Below are 24,574 nucleotides of genomic sequence, written 5' to 3' on the forward strand. Positions count from 1 at the left end.
GGCATTTCTCAGCACCTCTCTGAAGCCTCACTGTTTAATTCTGATGTGGGCGCTTATGTTACAGTTATTAATTACTGCATTAAGTCAAGTCACAAAACTAATGAGGACAGAGAGTTGGAAACGAGAATGTAATTTTGCCTGGATTATAGGCTATAAAGATAAATATGGTGCAAATACGCTCAGAGAGAAGAAACTGTAGCTTTTCATAGCTACCTTCTAACAGAAAATATGAGATTACATGTCTCATTAAAATTGCGTGTAAGATAAAGCATCACCTTTGGTAACATTTAGCAGATCTTAATTCACTGTGGATTTTATTTTCAGCTCTGACATCTATATAAAGAATGTTCTTTTTTCCATGCCTTGAAAACCATTCTATAACTAAAATTAGAATCTTTTGAAGTTCTTACATCAAGCCATAGGATGAGTCAAGGATGCGTGGCTGTGTGAAAAAGGTTGGCCTTTTATGTGTGTGGGTAGAGTAGGTCATTAGACAGGATTGTTTGGCAAGCACTGTTGGATGCCTGTCTAGAAATCTACACTCCACCTACTCTGGGTGGTGCCTGTAATTCATCGGAGAGAGAAGACATCTCAATCCCCAACAGTTCTCTATTACAATTCAAATACTACTGGAAGGCAGAACACTGAATCATCAACACCTGGAGTTGTGAGTTGACTCAAGAGGGATTAACAAGCAAATCACCTTCAAACATTTTTAAGAAATAAGTTTCAGGTCAGATAAAGGTTGGTGGTGAGGTAGCAGATAGATGCCTTGGCAATATGGGTGCTGTGGAGGAGCAATCCCGTAATTATTTATGGTTTGGAGGACTATCTGCAGTTGGCAGGTAATATAAGCGCCCTTTATGATCTGTCAAATAAGAAGACACTGAAGGCAAACAATTGTTAACCTTTTGAGGGTTATCACCTTCTTTAAGGAAGATAAGGACCGTTGCCTCTAAACAAGCACAAAAGGGCTTAAATCCACATATATACAAAATATGCATACACTTTTAGGGAGGTCAAAGAAGCCCCTGGACTTTTCACTTAGCCCTCAGGTTAAGAATCCCTGCTCTATAGGGTCACACTCAAAGAATGGGTCTAGAGTTTGTGGGTTTCTATCTTGTTCAGTTTATTCTTTGTCTTAGTGGCTGAAACATAAAGCACAATCATTACATTTCCAGAAAATACCAAGAGCCCTAGAATATGTGGCAATAGCAGTTTTGAGTGTTTGTGCATATAACACATATTGTCTTCTCTTATTACCCACAACCAATTGATCACTTCTTCAAAACTGAGAAAATAGAGGTTCGGAGAGGCAACAAATTCTTCTAAGTCACACAGCTAGTGCTGGGGCTAAAGGCTCAAGACCAAGGGTGTCTGAATCTAAAATCTGTGCCTACTATAGTATCAGAAGTTCCCAGGATGGCATGTAACACCATAGGTTTTGAGTAGGGGCCCCAAGCTATAAAACAAACTGGAAATTGCAAGATGAAGACCATCTTGATGTTGAAGTAGAACACACTGTAAAATTAAATCAGCAGTGTGCTTTTGGTGAGCAAACATATATGTGTACTAACTCTGGTGGGACAAAGATGTATGAAAACAAAAATAATTAGGTAATCCCTCCATCGTTTCAAAAATGGTTGCCATTTGTTTATCATGTTAATAAATGGAGGAAAAAGCAAATGATTTAAGCTGCAACAAAGGTAATTTAAGTTTTTTTTTTTTTTTTTTTTTTTAAGGAAGGAGGAAGAATATCTGCCCCATGTAGGGATATAAAACCTCCTTCTCTGAAGGTCTTTAAAAATAGAATGGGTTCTCAACCAGCTGCTTGAAGGCAGGAAGTTGACTTAGTGACTTCAGTGGGTCTCTTTGGACCTTTGAGCCAATGACAGTAAAAATTTTCAGAAAGTAGATACTCTATATGTGCTATGTAAAACTATTAAACAGATCTTCCATTGGGAAACAATTGTTTTACCTTGAATTTAAAATTCAAAATTCGAAGACAATTTATGTTCTTATCTGAATCTTACATTCTTCCTCCAACAGCCCTTTCAAAAATGAGTCCCAAAAAGATTAGTTCAAAACTCTATGTCTTTGAAATTGTATTTACTTGTGTCTTTGGACTTGGGTTGGAGTAAACGAGGAATTAATGCAGGTGTGAGATTTTTTTTTTTTTTTTTTTTATGAGATGATAGCACTGAACCAGAAGCCAAGAGCTCTGGTTCTCATCCTAGCTTTCCTGTTAATAGGCTCCATTATTTTGGATCACCTAACTTCTAGAAGAAGTCACTGTCTCATCTGTAAAGCAAGGGTGTTGGATTAGATATTTTGCAAGATACAGTTAAAAAAAAATTCATATGCGTCTGTAAGAGTCAGAGTTCTGGCAAGAAATTATCAGGAGCAATAGGAAGCAACGGTAGAAAACAAATAACTCCAAAGACCTCATGGACGAGTGAGACGAGCTGCTCATTTTTCCTTTTTCTTTCATCTTGTTCACCATATCCCATGGTGTCCTGACTTTACTACAATCCATTACATTCAATTCAATAAATCTTGCTTGTACAATAATATGTGCAAGACTCAAGTTCATTTCATTATTCCACTATAGATTTAGGCCATTTTAAATAACTTCAATTTAGAATTTGACTCTATAAAGAGGGTGTTCAAAGCAAGATTTGTGTCCTTGTTTATACTTTGGTCAGGGATAACCAGTAATTAATGGAAAACATTTAATAAAAACAGGGCACATGATAAAGCATATTAGAGAAGTGAAAAGAGAGAAGAAATCAGAAGAGAAATGAACAGAAATAGATTTGACACTTTTTTTCTTTTATAAACAAAGACTGTGTCCGGCATCAATAGAAAATTTGCTACCACTGAGCTACAGACTTTTGGCTTTTACTTCAAAGATTTGTTTGAATTTTACCACAATACCGCAGTGTCTGACTCAGGAGGATACTTAGGGAATTCCGTCTATTGCTCCCTTTTTTTAGACCCCCACCTTTTTGGAAGCAGATATTTAAAACCTTGGAAAGTGTGAGCTTGCTTGTTATGCAACCAATGGACTGCACAGTTCTGTTTGTGTTTTGTTTGGCCATCAAAGCCTAGAGCTCTAGTTTCCATGCAGAGTTAATTCTATCTCTGCTCCTAACAAAGCTAAGAAAAGCATGGAATCATTCCTGGATGAAATGCTATCAGCATTTGCTCTAGGTTTCAAAAAAATGCAAATACAAACCACCACCACAGAATATATCTTTTCAATGTGGACCAATGCTTAAGTAATTATTTAACTGTGTAGGGCACAGGCAATTCATGAGCTTGTCTTTGGTACTTCTAGCTGTTTCCTTGTATCTTTCCCAACTGTCTTCCTTCTATTCCATTTCTCCTGTAAGGTTATCAGGCATCCAATATTCTCTTTCTCACGATTCTTCAGTGCTAGCAAAACACTCTCAGAAATAAGTCTCACATCAGCCTTTACAATTTAGTATGAATTTAGGTCAAAGGGTGCCATCTCCCAAGAGTATTTGCACTGTAAACCTGAATGTACAGACAAATTCCTTCCTAATGGAATTTCAGCAGGGACTTCCTAGCACCTTTAAGACATCAGCATCTGTAGCTTGGCCTTAAACTTGAGTCAGATCCTGCAGCTGGGCTTATAGTAGGACTAATTATTCCTTGACGTCTAGTTAGATTGGGCCCAGTGACTCAAGTAAACAGGAGCGTTGGGCACCAGCCCCCAAATTCTAACAATCTGGGCCACACAGTTCATTTGCAAAGTTAGATTCACATTTCCCCCCTCATTCCATCTTTATTGCCTTTACTTAATTTGTTTTGTGCCCTCCTGCCTTGTTAGACTAGAGCCTTTCCAGGGCAGGGACCATGTCTTATTCAGCTCTAGCTCTCTGGGCCCAGCACAGTGTCTGGCTTCCAGGCAAATAATTAGATTCCTGCAGTTCACCCTGGCAAGAGCTTGTGTTTTCCCCCAAATGCATGCCCCATTCTCCTTCACCAAGCATCTTTCCTCTGATTTCAGAGAACACCCCCGAGGGAGAAAAAAAGCCAGCCTACTGTAGGACAAACCCCACCCAATCCAAAACAACAGTTAGGGTATTTTAGGGCCTGCACTATGCTACATTTGGGAATCAGAGATAGAATTGCCTCTAGATCTAGGGCTGGGAACCTTATATTCTTCACAGTTCTAGAATGGAAAGATTTTCATAGAGCAGGAAAAAAAAAACCGCCCTGGTTTTATTGCAGCCATGCACGATGCCAGGTATTTACTAGAGCAAATGCCACCCAAGGCCCAGAGGGTTAGCTGGAGCAGCTGATATCTTGAGCTGCTTTTTATAACTCTCCTTCCCAGCACCATGCTCTACATATGTCCCATTTCATCAGGTCATGTCAAGTTAGGTTGTGCCCAAAACGGCATCTTACACCAAACAAAAGCATTACCATCAGAATATTCTGTGTTTCTTCAAAATTAAAATGGGTGTTAGAGAAAGTTTCCTGGTTCTTCATGAAAGCAGTGACTTAGCCACTTTTTACAAATAAGCAGTCTTTTTCTTTCCATAAGATATTGGGGCTGTCGGCCATCAGCAAGCTGTAAAATTACTGGGTATAAGATTGGAATACACAATACAGAGCAAAATTGTCTATAGAGTTTTGAAATGAGGTTGTAATGGCAGCAAGTCTGCAAACTTGTGAACAAATTATATTCAAGGAATTAGCTATCCAATTTTTTTTTTTTTTGGTAATAAAATTTGGAGAGAAGGGGGGAATTAAATTAAGGGCCTTTAAAATGTCATTATTTATTCAATGTACTAAGAATTCCTTATGAATACACTGTCCCTAGCCCTTTGGAAGGAATTACAAAAGAGGTAAATTCCAAGTCCTTGGCCTCAAAAGCTTACTATTTAGAAAGAAGATTGACTTTAAGATACTTATGGGCATCATTTAATTTATTGAGCACATACTTTGGGTCAGATACTATGTCAAATATTTTTCTGTACTCAATATTAGGGATCATCAAACTATGACCAGCAGCTGAAGTTCAGTCTTCCACCTGTTTTGTAAGTAAAATTTTATTGAAACATAATCATCCCCGATTATTTGCATATTGTCTATAGGTATTTTCACACTACAATGCCAGAATTGAATAGTTGAGACAGAGACTTTATGGCTTGCAAAGCTTAAAATACTTACTATCTGACCCTTTACATAAAATGTTTGCTGTCCTCTACTCTTTACCATTGATTCTCATGAGAACACTCATTGATAAATGTGGTGTTTCCCATTTTACAATTAAGGAAATCGAGGGTTATGAGTTAAGTAAATTAGTAAGTGGTAGAGCTTGGATTTAATTCTGGATCTGTCTGATTCCAAAACTGCATTTTCTTATGCTATACTCATGAGTACAAAAATTGTCAAAATATAAGGTAGAAAGAAATAAGAGCCTTAAAGAGCCAAAGAGAAACCATTAGAGTTCAGAAAAGGGAGAGATTATTTTGAGCCTGGGTGGTAATAAAGATTCTGAAGATCGCATTTGAATATAAAAGCAAAAATAAGTAATTGTCTATTCCAAGTCAAAACCCAAGGTCAAGAAAAGCTAAAAGCTCAAGGTCATATGGTTAATTAGAAGCAGAGTTGGGATTAGAACCAGATCTCTACTCACCCAGCCCAAAATGTGCTGTCAGTGACCATGCTGAGCCATTGCATTTTTTTGTAGTTAAATGTTACAGAATGGCAGGATTATTTGAAATGAGACTTTGTACATTATGCTCAATGGTAGTTCAATTGAAGGGCCTATACTTTCTTTATTGAAACAATCCTACTGTTCTACCATACATTTGTATTTGTGGTGAATCACATTCCTGAAACCATGGGAACCTCTGGTCCTCTCTACCAATTCTAAGTCACCAAAGTCAAATCTTCATCTACATCCTGCCTAAAGAATCAAGCAGCTCTAGCCCAGCAGAGAAATGGAGATGTGAGCAGGAGCAGTGAATGGAGGCTTACCTAATACTGTAGAGTACTTTGCCATTTTTTGAAATCCGTAGCAATTTGTTGTCGGTGGTGACATCATGGAAATTGGCTCCCTTCTCATTGGCAAAGAACAGATCTGGTTTCCAAATGGAGTCCAGCATAGATGGGTCCAAATCCAGAGAATCATCAGGGTACTCGCTGTATGCCAGCCGTGAATCATTCCACTGTTGTCTCAAAAAAATGTTCACACGGTAGTCCTAAAGAAATGCCATGCACAGGAGTTATTTATCACCTATGCTAGCATAAGAGGCCATCTCCATTCCCCCCTTGCTCTCCTCCCTAATTTAGTATAGCATTGATATCTGAGTAAAACAGGCCATGTCTACCTTGGTCAAAATAAACCACTCAGTTCTATTGATGTAGGGACAGAAAGCAGACTTAACCAAATCAGAGCACTAATGCAACAGGTCGAGTTTGACTGAATATTTTTTATGTTTAATCTAGTCATTCTGGGATCAAATAACATTAACTTAAGCTGATTTTACTGTAGAAAAAGGTAACAACAAGTCGAGAAATCAGTCTGGGAAGGCAGATTGTCAAATAAAACTGATTCATTTTTCAAATCAAAAATTACATGAACTCAGAAGCTCTGGGCAGAAGGAAACTCACTCTGATTTTGGGAGTAGAAAACTCATTATTAAGCTGTGACATGATGGAGCAATATCTTTAAAATTCATCAACATAAATATTAAGATGCTTCTTGCTGACAAAATAATTTCCTCACAGCTTACTTTCAAAAATATTAAATATTTTATCATTTCTCTGAATGGGTTGTAGCTACAGTAGCCAACATGATGCTTCACCAAAAACAGGGATCTTTTTCATGATTCTCTAGTCTGAACACATTCTGACAAAGGTGGTCCTTCCCCCTGGGAGCCTCATGTACTCTCCTGGCATTCCCATTTGGCCTGGCGATTTCCTTTTGTAATAAGGAATCATCTTGACTGCTCTCCTGGGACTTCTACTTGAAGATATTTAGATTCATGGAAACTGTTGCTCAGCTTGATAATTTGGACCCTGATGGAGGCCTCAATTGTATTTCTTAGTCAACCTGGACTATGTGTGGTTCAGTTAATAGTTGTCCATTCCTGCCACTTGTGGTCATTTAGGGCTATATAGTCTCATTCATTTTTACTATTTCCTTTACCATTTTCATCCTCATTTGCTCCATCTCCACATCTTTGGCAACTGGATTTTGGGTCATTGTTTACCTTACACTAATAGAGACCAACTTGTCTTGGTTTGCCTGAAACTTTCCCACTTTTAGTCCTGAAAGCCCCACATCCAGGCCACCCCTTCAATTTTAAGCAAATTGGGATGATTGGTTGCTCTACCAGGCACCCTGGAGACCCCTTCAGAATGCTCAGTTTTGGCTAATTTCCTCAAGGACAAAAGAAAAAAAATTAGTTGTAAAGATCAGTGTGTATGGAAAAGAGCTTCAAATCCAGTTTCTTCTACCTATTTACTAAACTATCCAAATTGCCATGAGTGTTTGTTTCAAATACCGCCATTCTGATGGTCAGGCTTATAGATCATTTTGGAGGTGGCAGTTCATGGGAAGGGTGTCCAGTGTAGGCCAAATGAAGGCTAATAATGAAATAGTTACTAACTAACTACTGAGACTCAGTCATCAAAACCCAGATCATTTGGAAAGGCTAAGATATTAAAAGAAAATAATCTTGGGGTTCTGCATTGTATAACATAAGGACTTTCTGACTTGGAGAATTTATCAGCTGACATTTATTTGGGATTATACCAGGCCTGGAAACCCTGGTGGTGTAGTGGTTAAATGCTACGGCTGCTAACTTAAAGGTCAGCAGTTCAAATCTGCTAGGCGCTCCTTGGAAACTCTATGGGGCAGTTCTACTCTGTCTCTGTTCTCATAGGGTCGCTATGAGTCGGCATCAACTCGACGGCAACGGGTATATGAGGCCTGCACGGCAATTCTCATACACAAGAGGGCGCTGTTGTGGACCCAGCCAGGCTTCCATCCCATCTTGTCTCCCCCAGTGAGTGGACCAAAGAAATGACAGAACCGCCAAGTTCACCGCATTGCTCATTTCCAGAATTACCCAAAGGGACCAGAGGATTCATTGGGAACATCATTTGCTGGAAACTTGGAAGTATTGTGTGAGTAACGAGTGGAAATATTGATTTGTGGAAAAGTCAAAGAAGGGCTATTGAAAATATAAGTAATTTTATGTATGAGTACACACTAGCTACATCAACTAAGAGATTTTCATAAGGTTTCCTGGAAAAAAAAAATGCAGTTTAGCTAGTGTTTGAAGACCGCCCCCCTTCCTTTATTTCCCTGGAGTGACAACCAGTTATCCTTAACAAAATTAATTAGGAGGTCTCTGTGTGCCTGTTTCAACAGGAAGTCGAAAGGAAGGAGGTTTTATCCCTTAGCCAATTCTTGAGGTAAAAAAACTCAAAGCAGAGGAAGTAATGGCACCTGGAAATAAGAGAAGTGAATGGGTTAAATATCGATGGCAAAGGCCATGAGAAGCCAGACAGGGAGCAATGGGCAGCAAAATCACCAAGAGAACATCATCGTAATCCTCCCTTGAGGATCTAAAATGTGTATTGGAAGGCCCTTGAGAATACTACATTAGTGCCATAAGATATGAAAAAATTGACCTTGAAGAAAAACGTCTCAATTATAAATTTTCACAGCTAATATACATCTTTTTAAAAAGTCTCTCCCATAAGTGTTCTTCTGCAGTGTTTCCTGGTTTCTAGTTTGAATTTTATATATAGAAAATAATGAAATAGATTCTCCCAACATTGCGACTATCATATCGCAATACAACTGTGAAATGTCTAATGGTTAATTTTAAATAAATTAATCTCCCTATTTGTAAGCAAGGATAAGTGGAGAACTTAGAGGAGAAAATATATTTTATGCCACAATGCCAGCAATTACATAAGGCTTTTGTTAGAGCTTTAGATTATAAATATTTGTTCTTTCTAATAGGAATCAAAATTTATCCATAATTTTGTTTATGATGATATACATTATTCTAAAATCAACAGCAATCCTTAGAATCTTTAAGAGTACAAAAGATCTCAAGAAGTAGACAGTCAAAAAAAATTTTTTTTTTCTGGAACCGTGTGTCTGTAATTCTTTCAACTTACTCTCATTTTCAATATAAAGGTTGAACTTTGACGCATGCAATTTATCTGTGCACCATCTCTATTTATTTACAGATAGATTTATTCACTCATGATATTCCAAACCACAGGAGAACAATTACATTGTTCTGTAGTCTTTCTGTGTTTTTACTTTTGCTTCTAGGTTTAATGAAATATTAAAGGAGAAGTAAATATTGAGAGACATGCTTAAATGCAGACTGAATATTCTTTTAGGTTGCCTTCTGTCTCCAGGGGCAGATTCTACTTCAAATAAATGACATTTTCTTGTACTAAAATTTGTTTCCCTATGATTGACTATTTGGGTGTTGGATTAGGTAACAGAAATGTTCAAATTATATATATATATATCATATTTTTTCAAAAGCTATGTGCAAGTCATATTCATTATACTCTTAACCCAAGGTAATGAAAGTAGCTATATTCCATATTATTATTTCATATCAAATTTAGAATTTCTGAAGTTTCACTTTTTCTGATACCTTCAAATGCTGTGCCCACTCCACAAAGATGGTTTCCTTAAATTGAATTATTTTGCCACTATTATATTTAAGGTAGCATTTTCTCATAGAGATTGCCACTCTGTTTCATGCGTACTCCTATTAAACCTTGCCATTATCCTCTTAGTCTTTTTAAACGTATGCATATTTCAATCTGATTACATTATGAAGTTATCAAAGACAAGGACATGCTTGATTCAGTCCCCACACAGCTCCCGCACTCTGATTTTCCTTCTGGCTACACTTCAGTAACGTTTTCATCATCTTGAGTCTGTGCTAGCCTTTAATATGGAAGGTTAGCCTTGAGTTTGAAATTATGGGGGCAGTTGCCTTCTGGTGAATTCAAGCTTTAACATTCCTTTGCCAATTTAGAGACCATGGGCACCTTATGTATTAGTTTAACATAAATGCCAGGCCTATGATAGATTCTTGATTCTTCCTCAAGAAGTCAGAAATAAGAATTGTGCCATCTCAGATCAGTTAGTACCTCCTCCTGAATTGCTTATGCAGCTATAGAATGAAAGGGAGCCCATAGTGTTGGTTCAGCAGTTACAGAATAGCATGCATTCTCATGGGAGGCTGTCTACCTTCTTATCACAGTTCCCCAGGAACATGATTTCAGATCAGAGCTAAAACAACTCTTCATCCTGCAGCCCAACCTACAGAGCTTGTGGGATTTACCTTTCAGGGCAGAGTTTTGGGGGAGCTGGAATCATATGCCAGAGATGGTCTCTAAGTGGAAACATTTTATACACTTTCAGCTCCACCTTCTACCTTTTAAATGAGAAAGGGTCAGGATCTACTGCTGTGGCATGGGTAGTGGCCCAGCATCCACTGCTCCAAAGCACACACTCTCCAACCATATCCTTCCAGGCAGTCATTTGGAAGAGTGTGTAGAGCATCCCTCCTCAGCTTTCTGATGGCCCAGCCTTGGGGAGAGCTACATGCAGATGGCATGCGAACACACTGGACCTTAAATGGCATTACTAGTATCCCAAAACTATGCCTTTACATCAGGAAAGAGGAAGTTGTAAAGAGACACCCCCATCCTGTAAATTCACTTGCCATCTAAAAAAAAAAAAAATTTTTTTTTGCAGCTAAAAAAAAAAAGGAGGAGTGGAGGAAATGGTAAACCGACCCTCCCAAACCAGAATGTAACCTGTCTCTTGAGGCATGCCTGACTATAAAGTCTTCTAAGCCTTTTGGGACCACACGAAATTTGTTCCACTGAATACTCTTAACACATAGTCAACTATCAACAACCATCAACAGACCCCTGTGTCTCTTAATAAATAAAAACGTGTGTTTTAGAATAATGTATATCATCACAATGATCTATAAAGTTATTCCTTAGAGAAAATTATTCCTCACAGACAGAACGTTGTCATGTGAGTACACATCTCTGGCACTAACACATCAAAGAAGTGAGAGGTGGTATTGGGTTTGTAAATTGCTTGATACTTTGTGGGCAAGCAGTACCAACAATAATTAGTGGAATTGCATCAACCGTAAGAGACATAGACTGGGTAGCCAAAAGAAAGTCATGTTTTTAAAATGATACTGGTGAGGAGTGTACTTCTTTGCTCAAGTAGACCCATGAGACTATGTGGCCAGCTCCTGTCTGAAGGTGAGACGAGAAGGCAGAGGGGGACAGGAGCTTGCTGAATGGACTTGGGAAATACAGGGTGGAGAGGAGGAGTGTGCTGTCACATTATAGGGAGAGCAACTAGGGTCATATAACAACGTGCGTATAAGTTTTTGTATGAGAAACTGCCTTGAATTGTAAACTTTCACTTAAAGCATAATAAAAAAAAAAGAAGAAAAAAAGAAAGTCATGTTGAGTTCTTGAAACAGATAATCATTGCTTCTTATTTAGGAACAAACAAACACCCAACACTAAACCCTTCAGTAATGCTATCCTGGGCATGGGGTGAGAGTGGAGCCGGAGGGAAGAGAGGAAAATCAACATGTTTAGAAACTCAAACTTCTGAGGCAATCTTGGAAAAATTCATTCCAGAAAATGTAGAGAAAGCAAAACTATTATCCCCAGGAAATAGCACTAATCAATGTCCTCAACAGCCACATCGTTGTGCCTTAAAGTTGAGTGTGAGATGTTTCGATTCCTACTAAAGACAGTTCAGGGAAGAAACTGATTTTGTTTAATTTTTTGTCCAGTTTTTCTGCGGGAAATTTTTTGGACAAGTGGGCAAATTCATGGATAGTAAAACCTCAGAGTTTTGGTGGAGGAAGCTTGGGCTGTGATGACGGTGTACAGGTGCATCAGGTGAGCTCCCAGGCAGAGCCTCAGGCCCAGCTGGAAGCCTATGACCTGGACAGCCAAGACCCTTCCATAGCAGAGCAGTTCTCACATTCTTATGAGCCTCCAGACAACATCCATTTAAATATCAATGGCTTTGTTTTTGTAAATAAAGTTTTATTGGAGTACAGCCACATTCATTTGTTTACATATTGTTTATGGCTGATTGCATGGCAAAAGGGCAGGATTGAGTAGTGGCAACCAAGACTGTCTGGCTCTCAAGGCCTTAAATATTTGTTGTCTTGCCTTTTACAGAAAATATTTATTCCCTAGATGGCATGAGGATTTATTGTTTGACTTAAAGCCTGATAGAATTTCAAAAATACATATTTTGTTTAGTTTCACACCAAAGCCATAACTGAAGAAAGAAAAAAAAAATGTTTAAAGCCAAATGAAATTCTTAATTACATCAAAAGCTAAGAAATAAAATAAAAGAAGCACGATACACATCAGTCTTCTGACCATGCCATTTGACCTATCTTGCACAGCAGAAAAGACAGGCCGTTGATACCACACTTCAGCAGCAATTTCCAATTTTTCTGATAAGAATCATGACAAAGGACACCTTAATAAGTGGCCAGGAAGCACCTACACAGCCCATTTATTAAACACCTTTAGCAGCTGTTAAAGACAGAGGAAAACAAGGATATCCACAGCTTCCGTTTTCATCTCCTTAAATGGTTCGCTTTTTCTTGCATTAATGAACATTAAAAAGGTACACATTTACATTTTTGATTGAGAATAAAATACAATGAGGAGATTTAATCAAAGCAACTTAAGAGTCTAATTAATGCAATCAGCATTAGGTCGTGCAAATATTGTCATTGAATGCCATCGTGTAAAGCTGGTGATGGTGGTTTGGGCTACTGGAAGCCTGGCCCCTCTGTTAGCAAGATAAAACCAAGAGGGAAGAGACAGAAACTGAATGCCAAGCCCAAAGGTGGGTTATTCTTTCCATGTTTAACTTTTCTTATGAGCCATTTAGTAACCTTATCAAAATTATCTTATTTGGCTAAAATTCTTAATGTGCCGTATCCCGCCGAAGCCCTGGAAGTCTCATTTCCAGACAATGCTGTGTCAGAGCAATATTAAAATGGGTAATGGAGTTGCATTGTGTCTAATCTTGTCCGTGAAAAGGAATGGTAAAAGGTAAATTAATTCTTTCTAGCATCAAGGATACCACAAAGTACAGTAATTTATTAAACACATTCCTAGTACCCTAAAAGAAAATCCATAACAGAGGAACATTATTTTTTCCTTTTCAAAGGCATTAGGCTCATTATTTCACTTCTTGAGTATTTCTAGGACGTCAGCCACCATAGTACTCAGTCAAGCTCAACTGTATTTTATTTTGATCTCATCCAACAATATGGCTGTATACGTTACATAGTCATGAAAATTAAAACCAGCTAATTTTTTTTTTAATTGACTTAGGACTGGAAGTAAATTGTATGAGGACCAAGAAAATGCTTCACCAAAAAATGCAACCTCCAGGTTATAGCCTATTACTGTGTGGGAGTAAAGCTACTTATCTAAGAGGCTTTATCATAAGCAACACCACCACCATGACCTTTATAAGGATTCTTGGTGAGTTTCACAGGATCTTTTACACCTACATGGAACATGTTACCATAGTCTCCATAAACTTTTAATTAGTTTTATGTTTTTTTTCTTTTTTTTTTTAGAAAAGTCGTGCATGTAACGTAATCGCTACAGACTTGGGACTCCTTCCTAGTCCAACAAAATCACATCATGATGTATGTATGTATATGCATATATGTATTATATATATTATCTATCTATATATATAATATAGGAAAGCTTGATTATGTTTAACTTCTATCACATGTAAAAGACTGGCTATAACAAACATCTCTCAAACTTTGAAATTTATTATGAAGCATTGGAGATGCACATATTTAAATATCTTTAACTATACACCAACCTCATTACTGGTAATTTTACCTAAAACTAACCAAACATCAAGTAATTCCAAAATTTCTCTGGCATGATACCTAAAATTATTGAATTTTAAGTAATGAACACGTGACTTATGACTTTCCAAAATGAAAGAGTACAAGTAATCACTTTTTAGAGCTGAATTGGTGTTGGAAATTGGCATTCAGTTAATGGCTCGCAAATATACATCAGTGCTCTTTGATCCCGCATCCCATTCCTTCACACGATGGCTTCAATGCTCAGTCCCACTCACCATTGTAGTTTCTGCTATTGACCCAAAGCTGTTGATAAATATGTTGCAGGTAACATTTACAGGAGGTCCTGCAAGTTGAACAATAAATAGAAAATTTGACAGGTTGTGTTCATGGCATAATCAAGTCATGTTTTTCTCTTGCCAGTGGCATTTTAGCACTTACCATGGTGGTTTCTGTGACCGATCCAAAACTGTTGATAAAAATATTGCAAGTAACGTTTACTGGAGGACCTGCAGAATGCAATAAGAATATTGCAATAGACATTGAAGCAAAATTACAGCTCCATCAACATCTGTGCAAATAGTTAGAGATGCAAATAAAGTTAAATGATGGCAAGATTGCAAACAAAAATTTTACCCAAGGTCCATAGTAATAGCATGCCCACTAGTATTTCAGACAATGAAAGCTAAGCAATGATAACTAACCCTGAAGACTTTTGGATTTGGAAAATATAAGCGAAAGCTATTAAATTGAATTTATTACTCTAAGTTGCTAACAAAATAGTTCTTTGGGTCTTTCTTTGACCTTGGCATCATCAACATTGTAGACATCAATAGACATCAACACCCATGGTGATGAAATAGCCTGGGCCATAGGGTCAAATGAAGCAGCATCTTAAATTGTGGATAGGTCAGGAACATCTACTTCCTTTTGTGTGACACCCTTTAATCAAGTGGGTCTACTTGGATTCTGTTGACACCTCTGAAGTTACCCCATTCCTACTTTATATCCCCTGACTCCCAATGAAGCATGGTGAACAGAAAAGCAAAAACGAAGAAAATGAATTTATGTTAAGACATAAACACAATGTCACATAATATCCATATTGTTGCCTTAAGAACAGGATGTGAGGCAAGTGTTATTACATACATCCTACATATGTTTGGAACCAAGTAAGAACCTACTTTTCTATCCAGAGACCCGGGGACTAGCCAGACTCCAGCCCCCTTTTCGTCTTGTCCTTCATCAACAGGCAATCACTCTCATGATTTCTGCCTTCATGTTGTTGCTTTTTATAATTTTATTTTATTCTTTTTGTGAAAATATACATAGTAAAAGACACACCATTTCAACAAATTCCACATGTACCATTCAGTGATACTGTCTACAATCTTCAAGTTGTATAACTGTTCTTGCTATCTTTTTCTGAATTATTCTACCACCATTAATGTAAGGTCACTGTCCCCTAAACTTCTCATCTAACCTTTTGAGATGCTGCAGTCAGTTTGATCCCACATAATTAAACCTTTGAGAGAGCACAATACTTTACTAACTCGGCTAAACTGTTGTTTGTTTCAAAGCTGACTTCTGGGAAAAATTTTGGTTTGAGGTTTAAGGTCTAAAGATTATCTGAGGACTGCCTTCATGTTTTGCTGGGGGATATGCTTGCTGCCTTTATGGAGTTCCCTGGGATACTTTCCAAGATAAGAAAGTATTGCTGTGAGCCATCCATTCACTCGCTACTTTTCCCATGGAGTTTGTTTCTCTTCCCTCTACAAAAGGCCCAGCACCCCAGTGCAAGCTAAACCCCAGTTGGCTCTGTATCCACAAGCCAGCAGGATCTGAATGAAGAGGAGTTTGGCTTGAGGCCTCCCTCAAAAACTGGTAGCAAAAACACAAGCTGTGGCAGCACTTGAGCACTGTGTTTGCAAACTCTAGGAGTCTGTGTTGGGTGCTCGAAAAGAGGAAAGGAAATTTGAGCTAAAATAGCTCATTTAACTCCTCAAGCAAGAATCAAGGGGTTTGGGTAAAAGATATATGTTAATCTGCTTTTCTTGTTAACATACCTACCTTTTCTGTTTGTAGTGAAAAAGTAAATGTGGTCAGTTAAAAAAAAAAAAAAAAACCTTGTTCACAGGCGTAGAGTCACAGGCACTACCCCATTCCAAATGATATTCCGCCTGTCTCCTTTGACATCCTTCAAGTCCTTCTAGTTCATCCCAGTTCCTCTTATGTCAACATCTGTCAAGATGAGTTCTTCTCCATGGTTACTTCCTACCCTGCTTAATTTTGTTTTTCTCTTCTGGTTAATAAAAAACAAAAACAAAAAAACCCAAAACACAAAAAACAAGTCTTTCTTGGCCATGCAATTCTATCCTATAACAAATACATTTTTCTTCTAACAAGAAATAAATTAGAAAAGGTAGAGGCAAGTCACAAAAAATTGTACATTTGCTGTTTTCCCTGTCTCTACAATAAAATATTTTCTTTTAGATCATACAGTTCGAGATGGGAAACATTCATGAATTCTTCTGTGCAAGATAGATAGAAAATGAATGATGGGGGAAGAAACAGGAAAAAGAGAAAGATCATTTTAACAGGTGGGACTTAAAAATTGAAATGTGGGTTGTCTTGCTTTGTACATTATCTGTCCTTCTCACCTCCCCAACAGGCTTGGAAGCACTTAAAAGGCTGGGTCAGCCCTTCATGTGTTTGTTTTTATCCTTCCCAGCAGTTGGCCAAAACCCAAACCCGTTGCCATCCAGTCGATTCCGACTCATAGCGACCCTGTAGGACAGAGTAGAACTGCCCCATAGGGTTTCCAAGGAGCACCTGTTGAATTTGGACTGCCGACCTTTTGGTTAGCAGCCATAGCTCTTAACCACTACGCCACCAGGGTTTCCCAGTAATTGGCAGTGTGAGTATATTGCTGGAACTAAAAAAAATTTTTTAAGCTAGCACATATTGAAGCACTATGCTAAGCACGTTAAAAAAGTTATCTAATTTAATCCTCACTAAAGAGGAATTTTTTTTTTCTTTTGCTCCAGTAAATGTTTACAGATGAGAAAACCGCGGGTTGGAAAGGTTAAATAACCTGCCTAAAGTCAGGCCACAAGTAATTAGAAAAGCAAAGACTCCCTCTCTAGTCATTTTGATTCCAAACACCTGAACTTGAAGCACTTTGCTGCACCGCCTTCATTACACAATGCCCTCTGTCTCTCCTGACCAGCTAACCATGGGTCTAAGGGTTTTCCATTGATCCAGAAGTTCCTCGGATGATTTGATCCTTTACATCTGACCTTGTTAATCGCGGGCACTGTTTCACAGTTTATTTTGTATTTGGATGGAAAACTTTGGAAAGAGAAAAAACTTCGAGCTTTTTTTTTTTTCTGAATGAGGAATTAGCACATACATAAGAACTGAGGCATGTTAAACCTCTTCACGTGTCAGGGAGTGCCTTATCTCATCTCATCTCCTTCAGTAGTCCCCTCATTAGGTGCTATGGTGACTCCTGTCTTAGAGAGGAGGAAACTGAGGCACAGAGGTGGTTAATTAATTTGCCCATGGTCACAGGGTTGGTAAGAGATCTAATTTTAGGGACTCTTTTTTAGCCACAGAGGTAAAATGGCTGAGACTGATAGAATTACCCTAATGACAGAAGCTCCCTGAATATGGGACTCATCCTGCGAGGTCTTGGATTGAATGATAGAGTTGTTTTTTTTTTTTTTTTTTACTTTTAAGAAATAGCCTGATCTATGCCAGCACCTTTCATCTGTACTTTAGCCCAGGGATCTGCTTGGGTGTTCTGATTAACAAGGACATGTTCTTAGATGTGATCACCAGCGAATGAATGGTTCTGTACACTGTAGAAATAGTTAACACTAGCTCCCTTAATTGATTTATTGGCAAACCGATGCTGCTCCAAAGTGAGTTGGATGAGAATCTGACTGGGTAGATGAATTATATAGACATCTAGTCTCTCATATCACTGTCTTTCCCTTCCTCCCTCCCTCTCATTCTTCCTCTCTTCTTTTGCCTTATTCATATGAAAAAGAGATCTGGCTAGAAATCAAGTATGCAATTCAATTAGAAATGGAAGTGAAAAATAGATTTGGAACACTTTCAACATATTTGGCAGAATGGCTCCCCTCGCTGACCCCCAGCACAAAGGATGACAAGCCCCGTCCCATATTGATCCTCTTTATTTCTATACATAATTCTCTCAGAGTCATTTCTTTGAAGTAAGACGCTGGTCTTAAGAAATCCACATAAAATTACAAGCATGTTACCTGGGAGGAATAATGGAGTTATCGATTATTGTCCATTAACATCTTCATTTTTGGATCAGTTGACCAAATCGGCTGTATTAGGGAAAAGAAGTACATAGGGTGCTGCCCCAACTATTATATCGCCCGCTACTCATAGTGTGGTTCAAGGACCCTCAGCATCAGCACCGCCAGGGAACTTGTTAGAAATGCAGAATCTCAGGCTCCACTGAGACCTGCTGAATCGGAGTCTGCCCTTTGACAAGGCCCCCAGGGGATTTGATGCTGCTGACCATTTCTTTTCTCCCTTTCAAGATCAACATCACTTGTACTTTGTTTCAGTCTTTCATGAGTGCTCTTTGAAATGTTAACGGTAGTACATTAATAAAACTTCTAAGGTCAACCAAGTTTGGAAAACTCTGTTTAATAAAGTGCAACAGGTTTCTTTAATGTAGGTTTCCCCAAAGCTTTTAATACACCGGTGTGAATTATGTTGTTCCTGAAGAAGACAACAGTGTGTGTCATTATTTCCCAAACGTATTGGGCCATCATAGCTTTCTTTGTTTTTCAAATGGACCATTCTTGTCCATGGAACACATTTCGAAGATGAGAAACATTCTGCAAAACATAGTTTTAGAAATGCTGACCCATATTATTCATTTATTTTTTCTAGTAACAAATACTTGTTGAAAACCAAATATCTTAGGTGATAATAATAGAACTAGGAATAAGACTAAAGGACCATCACAGGGCTATGTTAAAATCTTGTGTTTCTTGGGGAAATGGATGCAGAGTCGTGCCTGAGATGGCCAGGCAATGGAAGGGGAACAAAGAATCAGTAAAGATCAGTTTAACTTTTCCCAGCTATCTGTCTAAGAATAAATATTTGTGTGATGGTCCTCTAGTCTAGAGATATAACTCAGGGCCGTGAGCTACAAACTCTGCTTACAATTAGATTTGACAAATTATTCCTTACTAGATGAGTCACGTGAGATTAAAAAAAAAATTATCCAGAAAACTCAGTGCCCTAGACCACAAGTTGGCAAAATTTGTTCTGTAAATGGCCAGATAGTAAATATTTTAGCCTTTTCAGGCCACAAGGTCACTGTCATAACTGCTCAATTCTGCCTTTGTAGTGAAAGCAACCACAGACAGTAGGTAAACAGAGGGTTGTGGCTGTGTTCCAATAAAACTTCACTTACAGAAACAGGTGGTAGATTATACCCATGGATCCATGGGTCTTTGTTTGCCTAGCTCTGCTCTGGACTCTTGAAGGTTGGAGAACAACAGAAATTTTCTGAAATTTCATGGTCATTCCATGGCTGAAAGTGAGGGCAGGCCATGAACATGGAAGAGCATAAATACCATCTGTCAGACTATCTACAATGGTTTTGATGTACTCTAGCATGAACAAAGTCCACTATTGCAGAAAGATTGAGTGGAAAATGAGGTCCTTAGAGCCGGCTGCACTGCAGTGTTCTTAGGTGCCTTCAAACTGGTTCCAATTTATAGCGACCCTATGTACAACAGAACAAAACATTGCCTGGTCCTGCACCATCCTCACAATTGTTGCTATGTTTGAGCCCATTGTTAGGCCACTGTGTCAATCCATCTTGTTGAGGGTCTTCCTCTTTTTCTTGACCCTTTACTAAGTATGATGTCCTTCTGGAACTGATGCCTTCTGATAATATGTCCAAAGTACCTGAGACGAAGTCTTGACATCCTCAGTTCTAAAAAGCATTCTGGCTGTACTTCTTCCAACACAGATTTGTTCATTCTCCTGACAGTCCATGGTATATTCAATATTCTTCACCAACACCATAACTCAAAGGCACCAATTCTTCTACAGTCTTCCTTATTCATTGTCCAGCTTTCGCATGCATATGAGGTGATTGAAAATATCATGGCTTGAGTCAAGCACACCTTAGTCCTCAAAGTGACATCTTTGATTTTTAACACTTCAAAGAGGTTTTTGAAGCAGATTTACCCAATGCAATATGTCATTTGATTTCTTGACTGCTGCTTCCATGGGCTTTGATTGTGGATCCAAGTAAAATGAAATCCTTGACAACTTTAATCTTTTCTCCGTTTACCATGATTTTGCGTGTTGGTCCAGTTGTGAGGATTTTTGTTTTCTTTATGTTGAGGTGTAATCTATACTGAAGGCTGTAGTCTTTGATCTTCTTCAGTAAGTGCTTCAAGTCCTCTTCACTTTCGACAAGCAAGGTTGTGTCATCTGCATATCGTGGGTTGTTAATGAGTCTTCCTCCAATTCTGATGCCCCATTCTTCTTCATATAGTCCAGCTTCTCATATTATCTGCTCAGCATACAGATTGAATAGGTATGGTGAAAAGATACAACCCTGGCACACCTTTCCTGATTTTAAACCACATAGTATCCCCTTGTTCTGTTTGAATAACTGTCTTGATCTATGCATAGGTTCCTCATGAGCACAATTCAGTGTTCTGGAATTCCCATTCTTCACAATGTCATTGATAATTTGCTATGATCCACACAGTCGAATGCCTTTGCATAGTCAACAAAACATCTTTCTGGTAGTCTCTGCTTTCAGCCCAGTGACTATATTAAAATATGCTGGTTACTGCACCTAAGTTTTTTTGTATTGACTAAGGGTTTCTAAGTTAACAATAAATACTATTTTTTTAAAAGCTTCATGATGGCTTCTATTTAAAAAGAAGCATCATGAAAGAATAGGGGATCTTGTATAATCAAGACAACTAGTCACTATTGGTTAGTTTTGCCTCAGTTATTTTCCACCATCATTTTAAGGCAAAAGACTACTTGAGAGCAGAGGGCAATCTTTGAGCTCCAAGATGAAAATGTTATTTTTTTCTCTCTTGTCACAAATAGATAAGAATGGTATTTTCATTTTACATTTCATTCCTCTTAAATAATTGAACGTGTCCTGGAAGTGCCACATTTGCTTTAGTGTGTGGCCCTTGGATGGGAAGAGCATAATAAATATACGTGCTTGATTTATACAGAAATTAAATATTCTTTGGAATAAGAAGATTTCATCTAGCAGAAAGATTCTTGCCATTAGCTCAAGAGACAAAGGGCAAATAAAGCAGACAGAGGAAGCAAGGCAAGAAGATGTAAAGTTGAGGGTCAGAGCCGTGATAGCTGAACACCGGGAAGCACTGCTTCTTCTGATGACTTCCTGTGTTGCGTGGTGCTTTGATGCCCACGAAAGAGAGGGGGCCTGGAGGATAGGAGGATTGCAAGGAGAGAGCATGGCTTTTTTTGGTGGCACTCTTCTTGTGAGGAGGGATTTGGGACATCTAATCTAGGGGCAGTGGTGGTTCAGTGGTAGAATTCTCGCCTTCCATGTGGGAAACCTGGGTTCAATTCCCGGCCAATGCACCTCATGCGCAGCTACCGCCCATCTGTCAGTGGAGCCTTGAGTGTTTCTGTGGTGCTGAACAGGTTTCAGCAAAGTTTCCAGACTAAGATGGACGTGGAATAAAAGCCTGGCAATCTATTTCTGAAAATCAGCCAATGAAAACACTATGGATCACAACAATTCAATATGCAACTGATCATGGGAATGGCATAGGATGGTTGTGCATGGGGTTGCCATGAGTCAGGGGCCCACTTGACAACAGCTAATAACAACAACAATCTGGAAGAATGGAGAAATGATGATGGAAAATTTTTTGAATGCCATAATCATAATTATAAATGACCACACAATCCAACTCCTTGTATTATTTTAATCTTGTTTAAAATTCACCATGAATGAATTATATACCACTGTTCCTTCTGCCCTATGACTCGGAATCGACTTGACGGCAGTGGGTTTGGTTCCTTCTGCCCAAAACATGGCCAAAATGGTTTTTCCAGTCCTCCTGCATTTCAGTTTGGTTACTGACAACTAGGTTTGTGCAAAGGGCAAAATAATCAGACAAGAAAAGAAGCCGGGCATTTACTGCTTTCCATAGCCCAGTGTCCAGCAAACTATACGCTTTGGACCAGCCCTATTGATGGAAATGAGGAAATTGCCAGACAAAGCAATTAATTAGCACCGACCAAAACCAACCAAACCCACTGCCATCGAGTCGATCCTGACTCATAGCTACCCTATAGGACAGAGTAGAGCTGCCCTGTAGAGTTTCTAAGGTGCACCTGGCGGAGTCGAACTGCCGACCTTTTGGTTAACAGCTGTAGCCCTTAACCTCTATGCCACTAGGGTTTCCATTAGCACCTAAGGCAGCTTAAATATCAAGAAACAAAGGACAGCTTCTGTGAGTCCTGCCCACTAAAAGCTACCAGGTGTTGACTGTGCCCACACAAGGATGAGCAAAAGGACAGATGGGTCCACCGCGGCTCAGATCCTTGTCAGACACCCTTAAGAGTGCCAGCAAGCTTTTTTCTTTGCATGCTGTGAATTTCCCCATAGTTTAAAGAGAAGGGAGAAGGCATGAGTCACCACCCCATACTAGGGTAATCACATTTAAGAGTAAAAGAGAGCATTATTAATATTTACACACAGGAACACCAGGCATAAACCAGGACTGTCCTGGGAAGACCTGGACTTTGGGTCATATTACTCATAAGGTATATATAAAGTATGGTGACCACAGTGTGTGCGGTCTTTATCACCGTATGTGGACTTTAAACACATTATGGAAACTCTCTGAGCCCGTCAATTCTTCTGAAGAACGAGAATAATAATGCTTACTATCACAGCAATGGTAAGAATTAGTCACGGCAATGGTAAGAATTAGTAGCAATATATGGAAAGCACATGCCACGGTGTCTGGCACAAAAAACCAAACCAAAGCCACTGCAGTCAAGTCAATGCCAACTCATAATGCCACCATAGGATAGAGAAGAATTGTCTGGCACATAATAGTTGCTTAATAAACTGTAGCTGCTATTATTCATAGTAATGATAGTAGCATCACTATCGTTATTACAAGTGCATTGGATTGTCAAAATGTGTCTATACAGGAAGTACATCATCAAGCCCATTTTAATATAGAGGAGACTGAAGTCTTAGTACTGTAATTTAGCTATCCCAACTTCCTTTGTGCTAATCTTTACTGAAGTGATGCTTATCTCACCCAATGTCCTTTCTCTTCTCTCCAGAAAATCAGTATTTTCTCAGCTCTACAGAACTTGTTGCCAGAAAGAACCCAGCCACCTTTTACGACTTTCTTTCTTCCAGGGATTATGCATAAACATTCTTCGTGTCTGCACAACCTATGTAGCTACCCCATGTTTGAGATGATCACTGTTAACTTCTTTATTTAAAACAGGGATTTTCAGTTTCAGACTATTGACATTTTGGGTGAGGTGATTCTTTGTTGTGGGGACCTGTCCTCTGCCCTGTAGGATGTTTAGCAGCATCCCTGGCCTCTACCCACTAGATGCCAGGAGCACCCAGTTGTGAAACCAAAAATGTGTCCACATATTGCCAAATGTCCCCTGGAGTGGGGGGAGGGTAGTGGGAATCACCCCCAGTTAGGAACCACTAACTTTTTTTTTTAAGGCAAAAATAGCAGGATAGGTAGAAAGGTTATTCACCAAGGATCACATTTATGTAATAATGAAATGAGTTTTAGATTATTCTTCTGCTTCACCAAACTGTGTCCCCCAAAAATACGTGTTGTAAATTCTAACCTCTATGCCTGTGGTTATAATCCCATTTGGGAAAGGGTTGTTTTTTTATGTTAATGAGACAGGATTAGTGTAGGGTGTATCTTGAGTCAATCTCTTTTGAGATACAAAAGAGAGTTAAACAAGCAAGTAGGAACTAACCCAGTGTCAGTGCCATCGAGTCGATTCCGACTCATAGCGATAGAGACTGGGGAAGAGAGATGCCAAGCCACATGAAGATCGTCCAGAGGCAGAAGCTCAAAGAGACAAGGACCTTCCTCCGAGCCAACAGAGAAAGAAAGCCTTCCCCGAGAGCCGACATCCTGAATTCAGATGTCTAGCCTCCTGCACCGTAAGAAAAGAAATTTGTTTGTTAAAGCCACCCACTTGTAAGACACAAGGCCAGTGTCATATTAAAATATCTTTCAGTCATGGTCATATGACTTTTTCATTAGAAATTCATCTCTTTCATATATTTCAACAGGTTTTTTTTTTTTATAAGCATACTTTGGGTGAAAATGTAGCAGTATCGTGGAACTTAACACTCCCTTGTTAGGTTTGTTCATCAGGTAATTAAATTTGGTCCCTCTTTACAGGCATTGGCAGAATTCTGAGTATTTCTATCTTTCCATTTTTTACTGAGTACCCATTATGTGCCTGGCATATACTTGGTCTTTTACTAATCACCATTTACAATAAAATGGTGAGTTGTGGGGCTAAATATAAGAATATCAGGC

The 24,574-nt window shown here is 38.7% G+C and overlaps 1 protein-coding gene across 2 annotated transcripts in view; it reads right to left on the bottom strand.

Moving 5' to 3' along the window:
- The window catches only part of GLRA2 (glycine receptor alpha 2), a 204,100-nt gene that overhangs the window by 144,588 nt on the left and 34,938 nt on the right, over positions 1-24,574 (bottom strand). Inside the window, exons 3-4 of one of the 2 annotated variants that reach the window (XM_049871800.1) lie at positions 14,228-14,295; positions 6,019-6,242 (exon numbers count right to left, since the gene is read on the bottom strand). In XM_049871800.1, the coding sequence (XP_049727757.1) occupies positions 6,019-6,242; positions 14,228-14,295 (292 nt within the window). Of the gene's footprint in view, positions 1-6,018; positions 6,243-14,227; positions 14,296-14,390; positions 14,459-24,574 lie in introns of both variants that reach the window. The other variant, XM_049871798.1, reaches the window with a different exon arrangement.

Source organism: Elephas maximus, chromosome X (assembly GCF_024166365.1).
Source record: "Elephas maximus indicus isolate mEleMax1 chromosome X, mEleMax1 primary haplotype, whole genome shotgun sequence".
Taxonomy (NCBI): Eukaryota; Metazoa; Chordata; class Mammalia; order Proboscidea; family Elephantidae; genus Elephas; species Elephas maximus.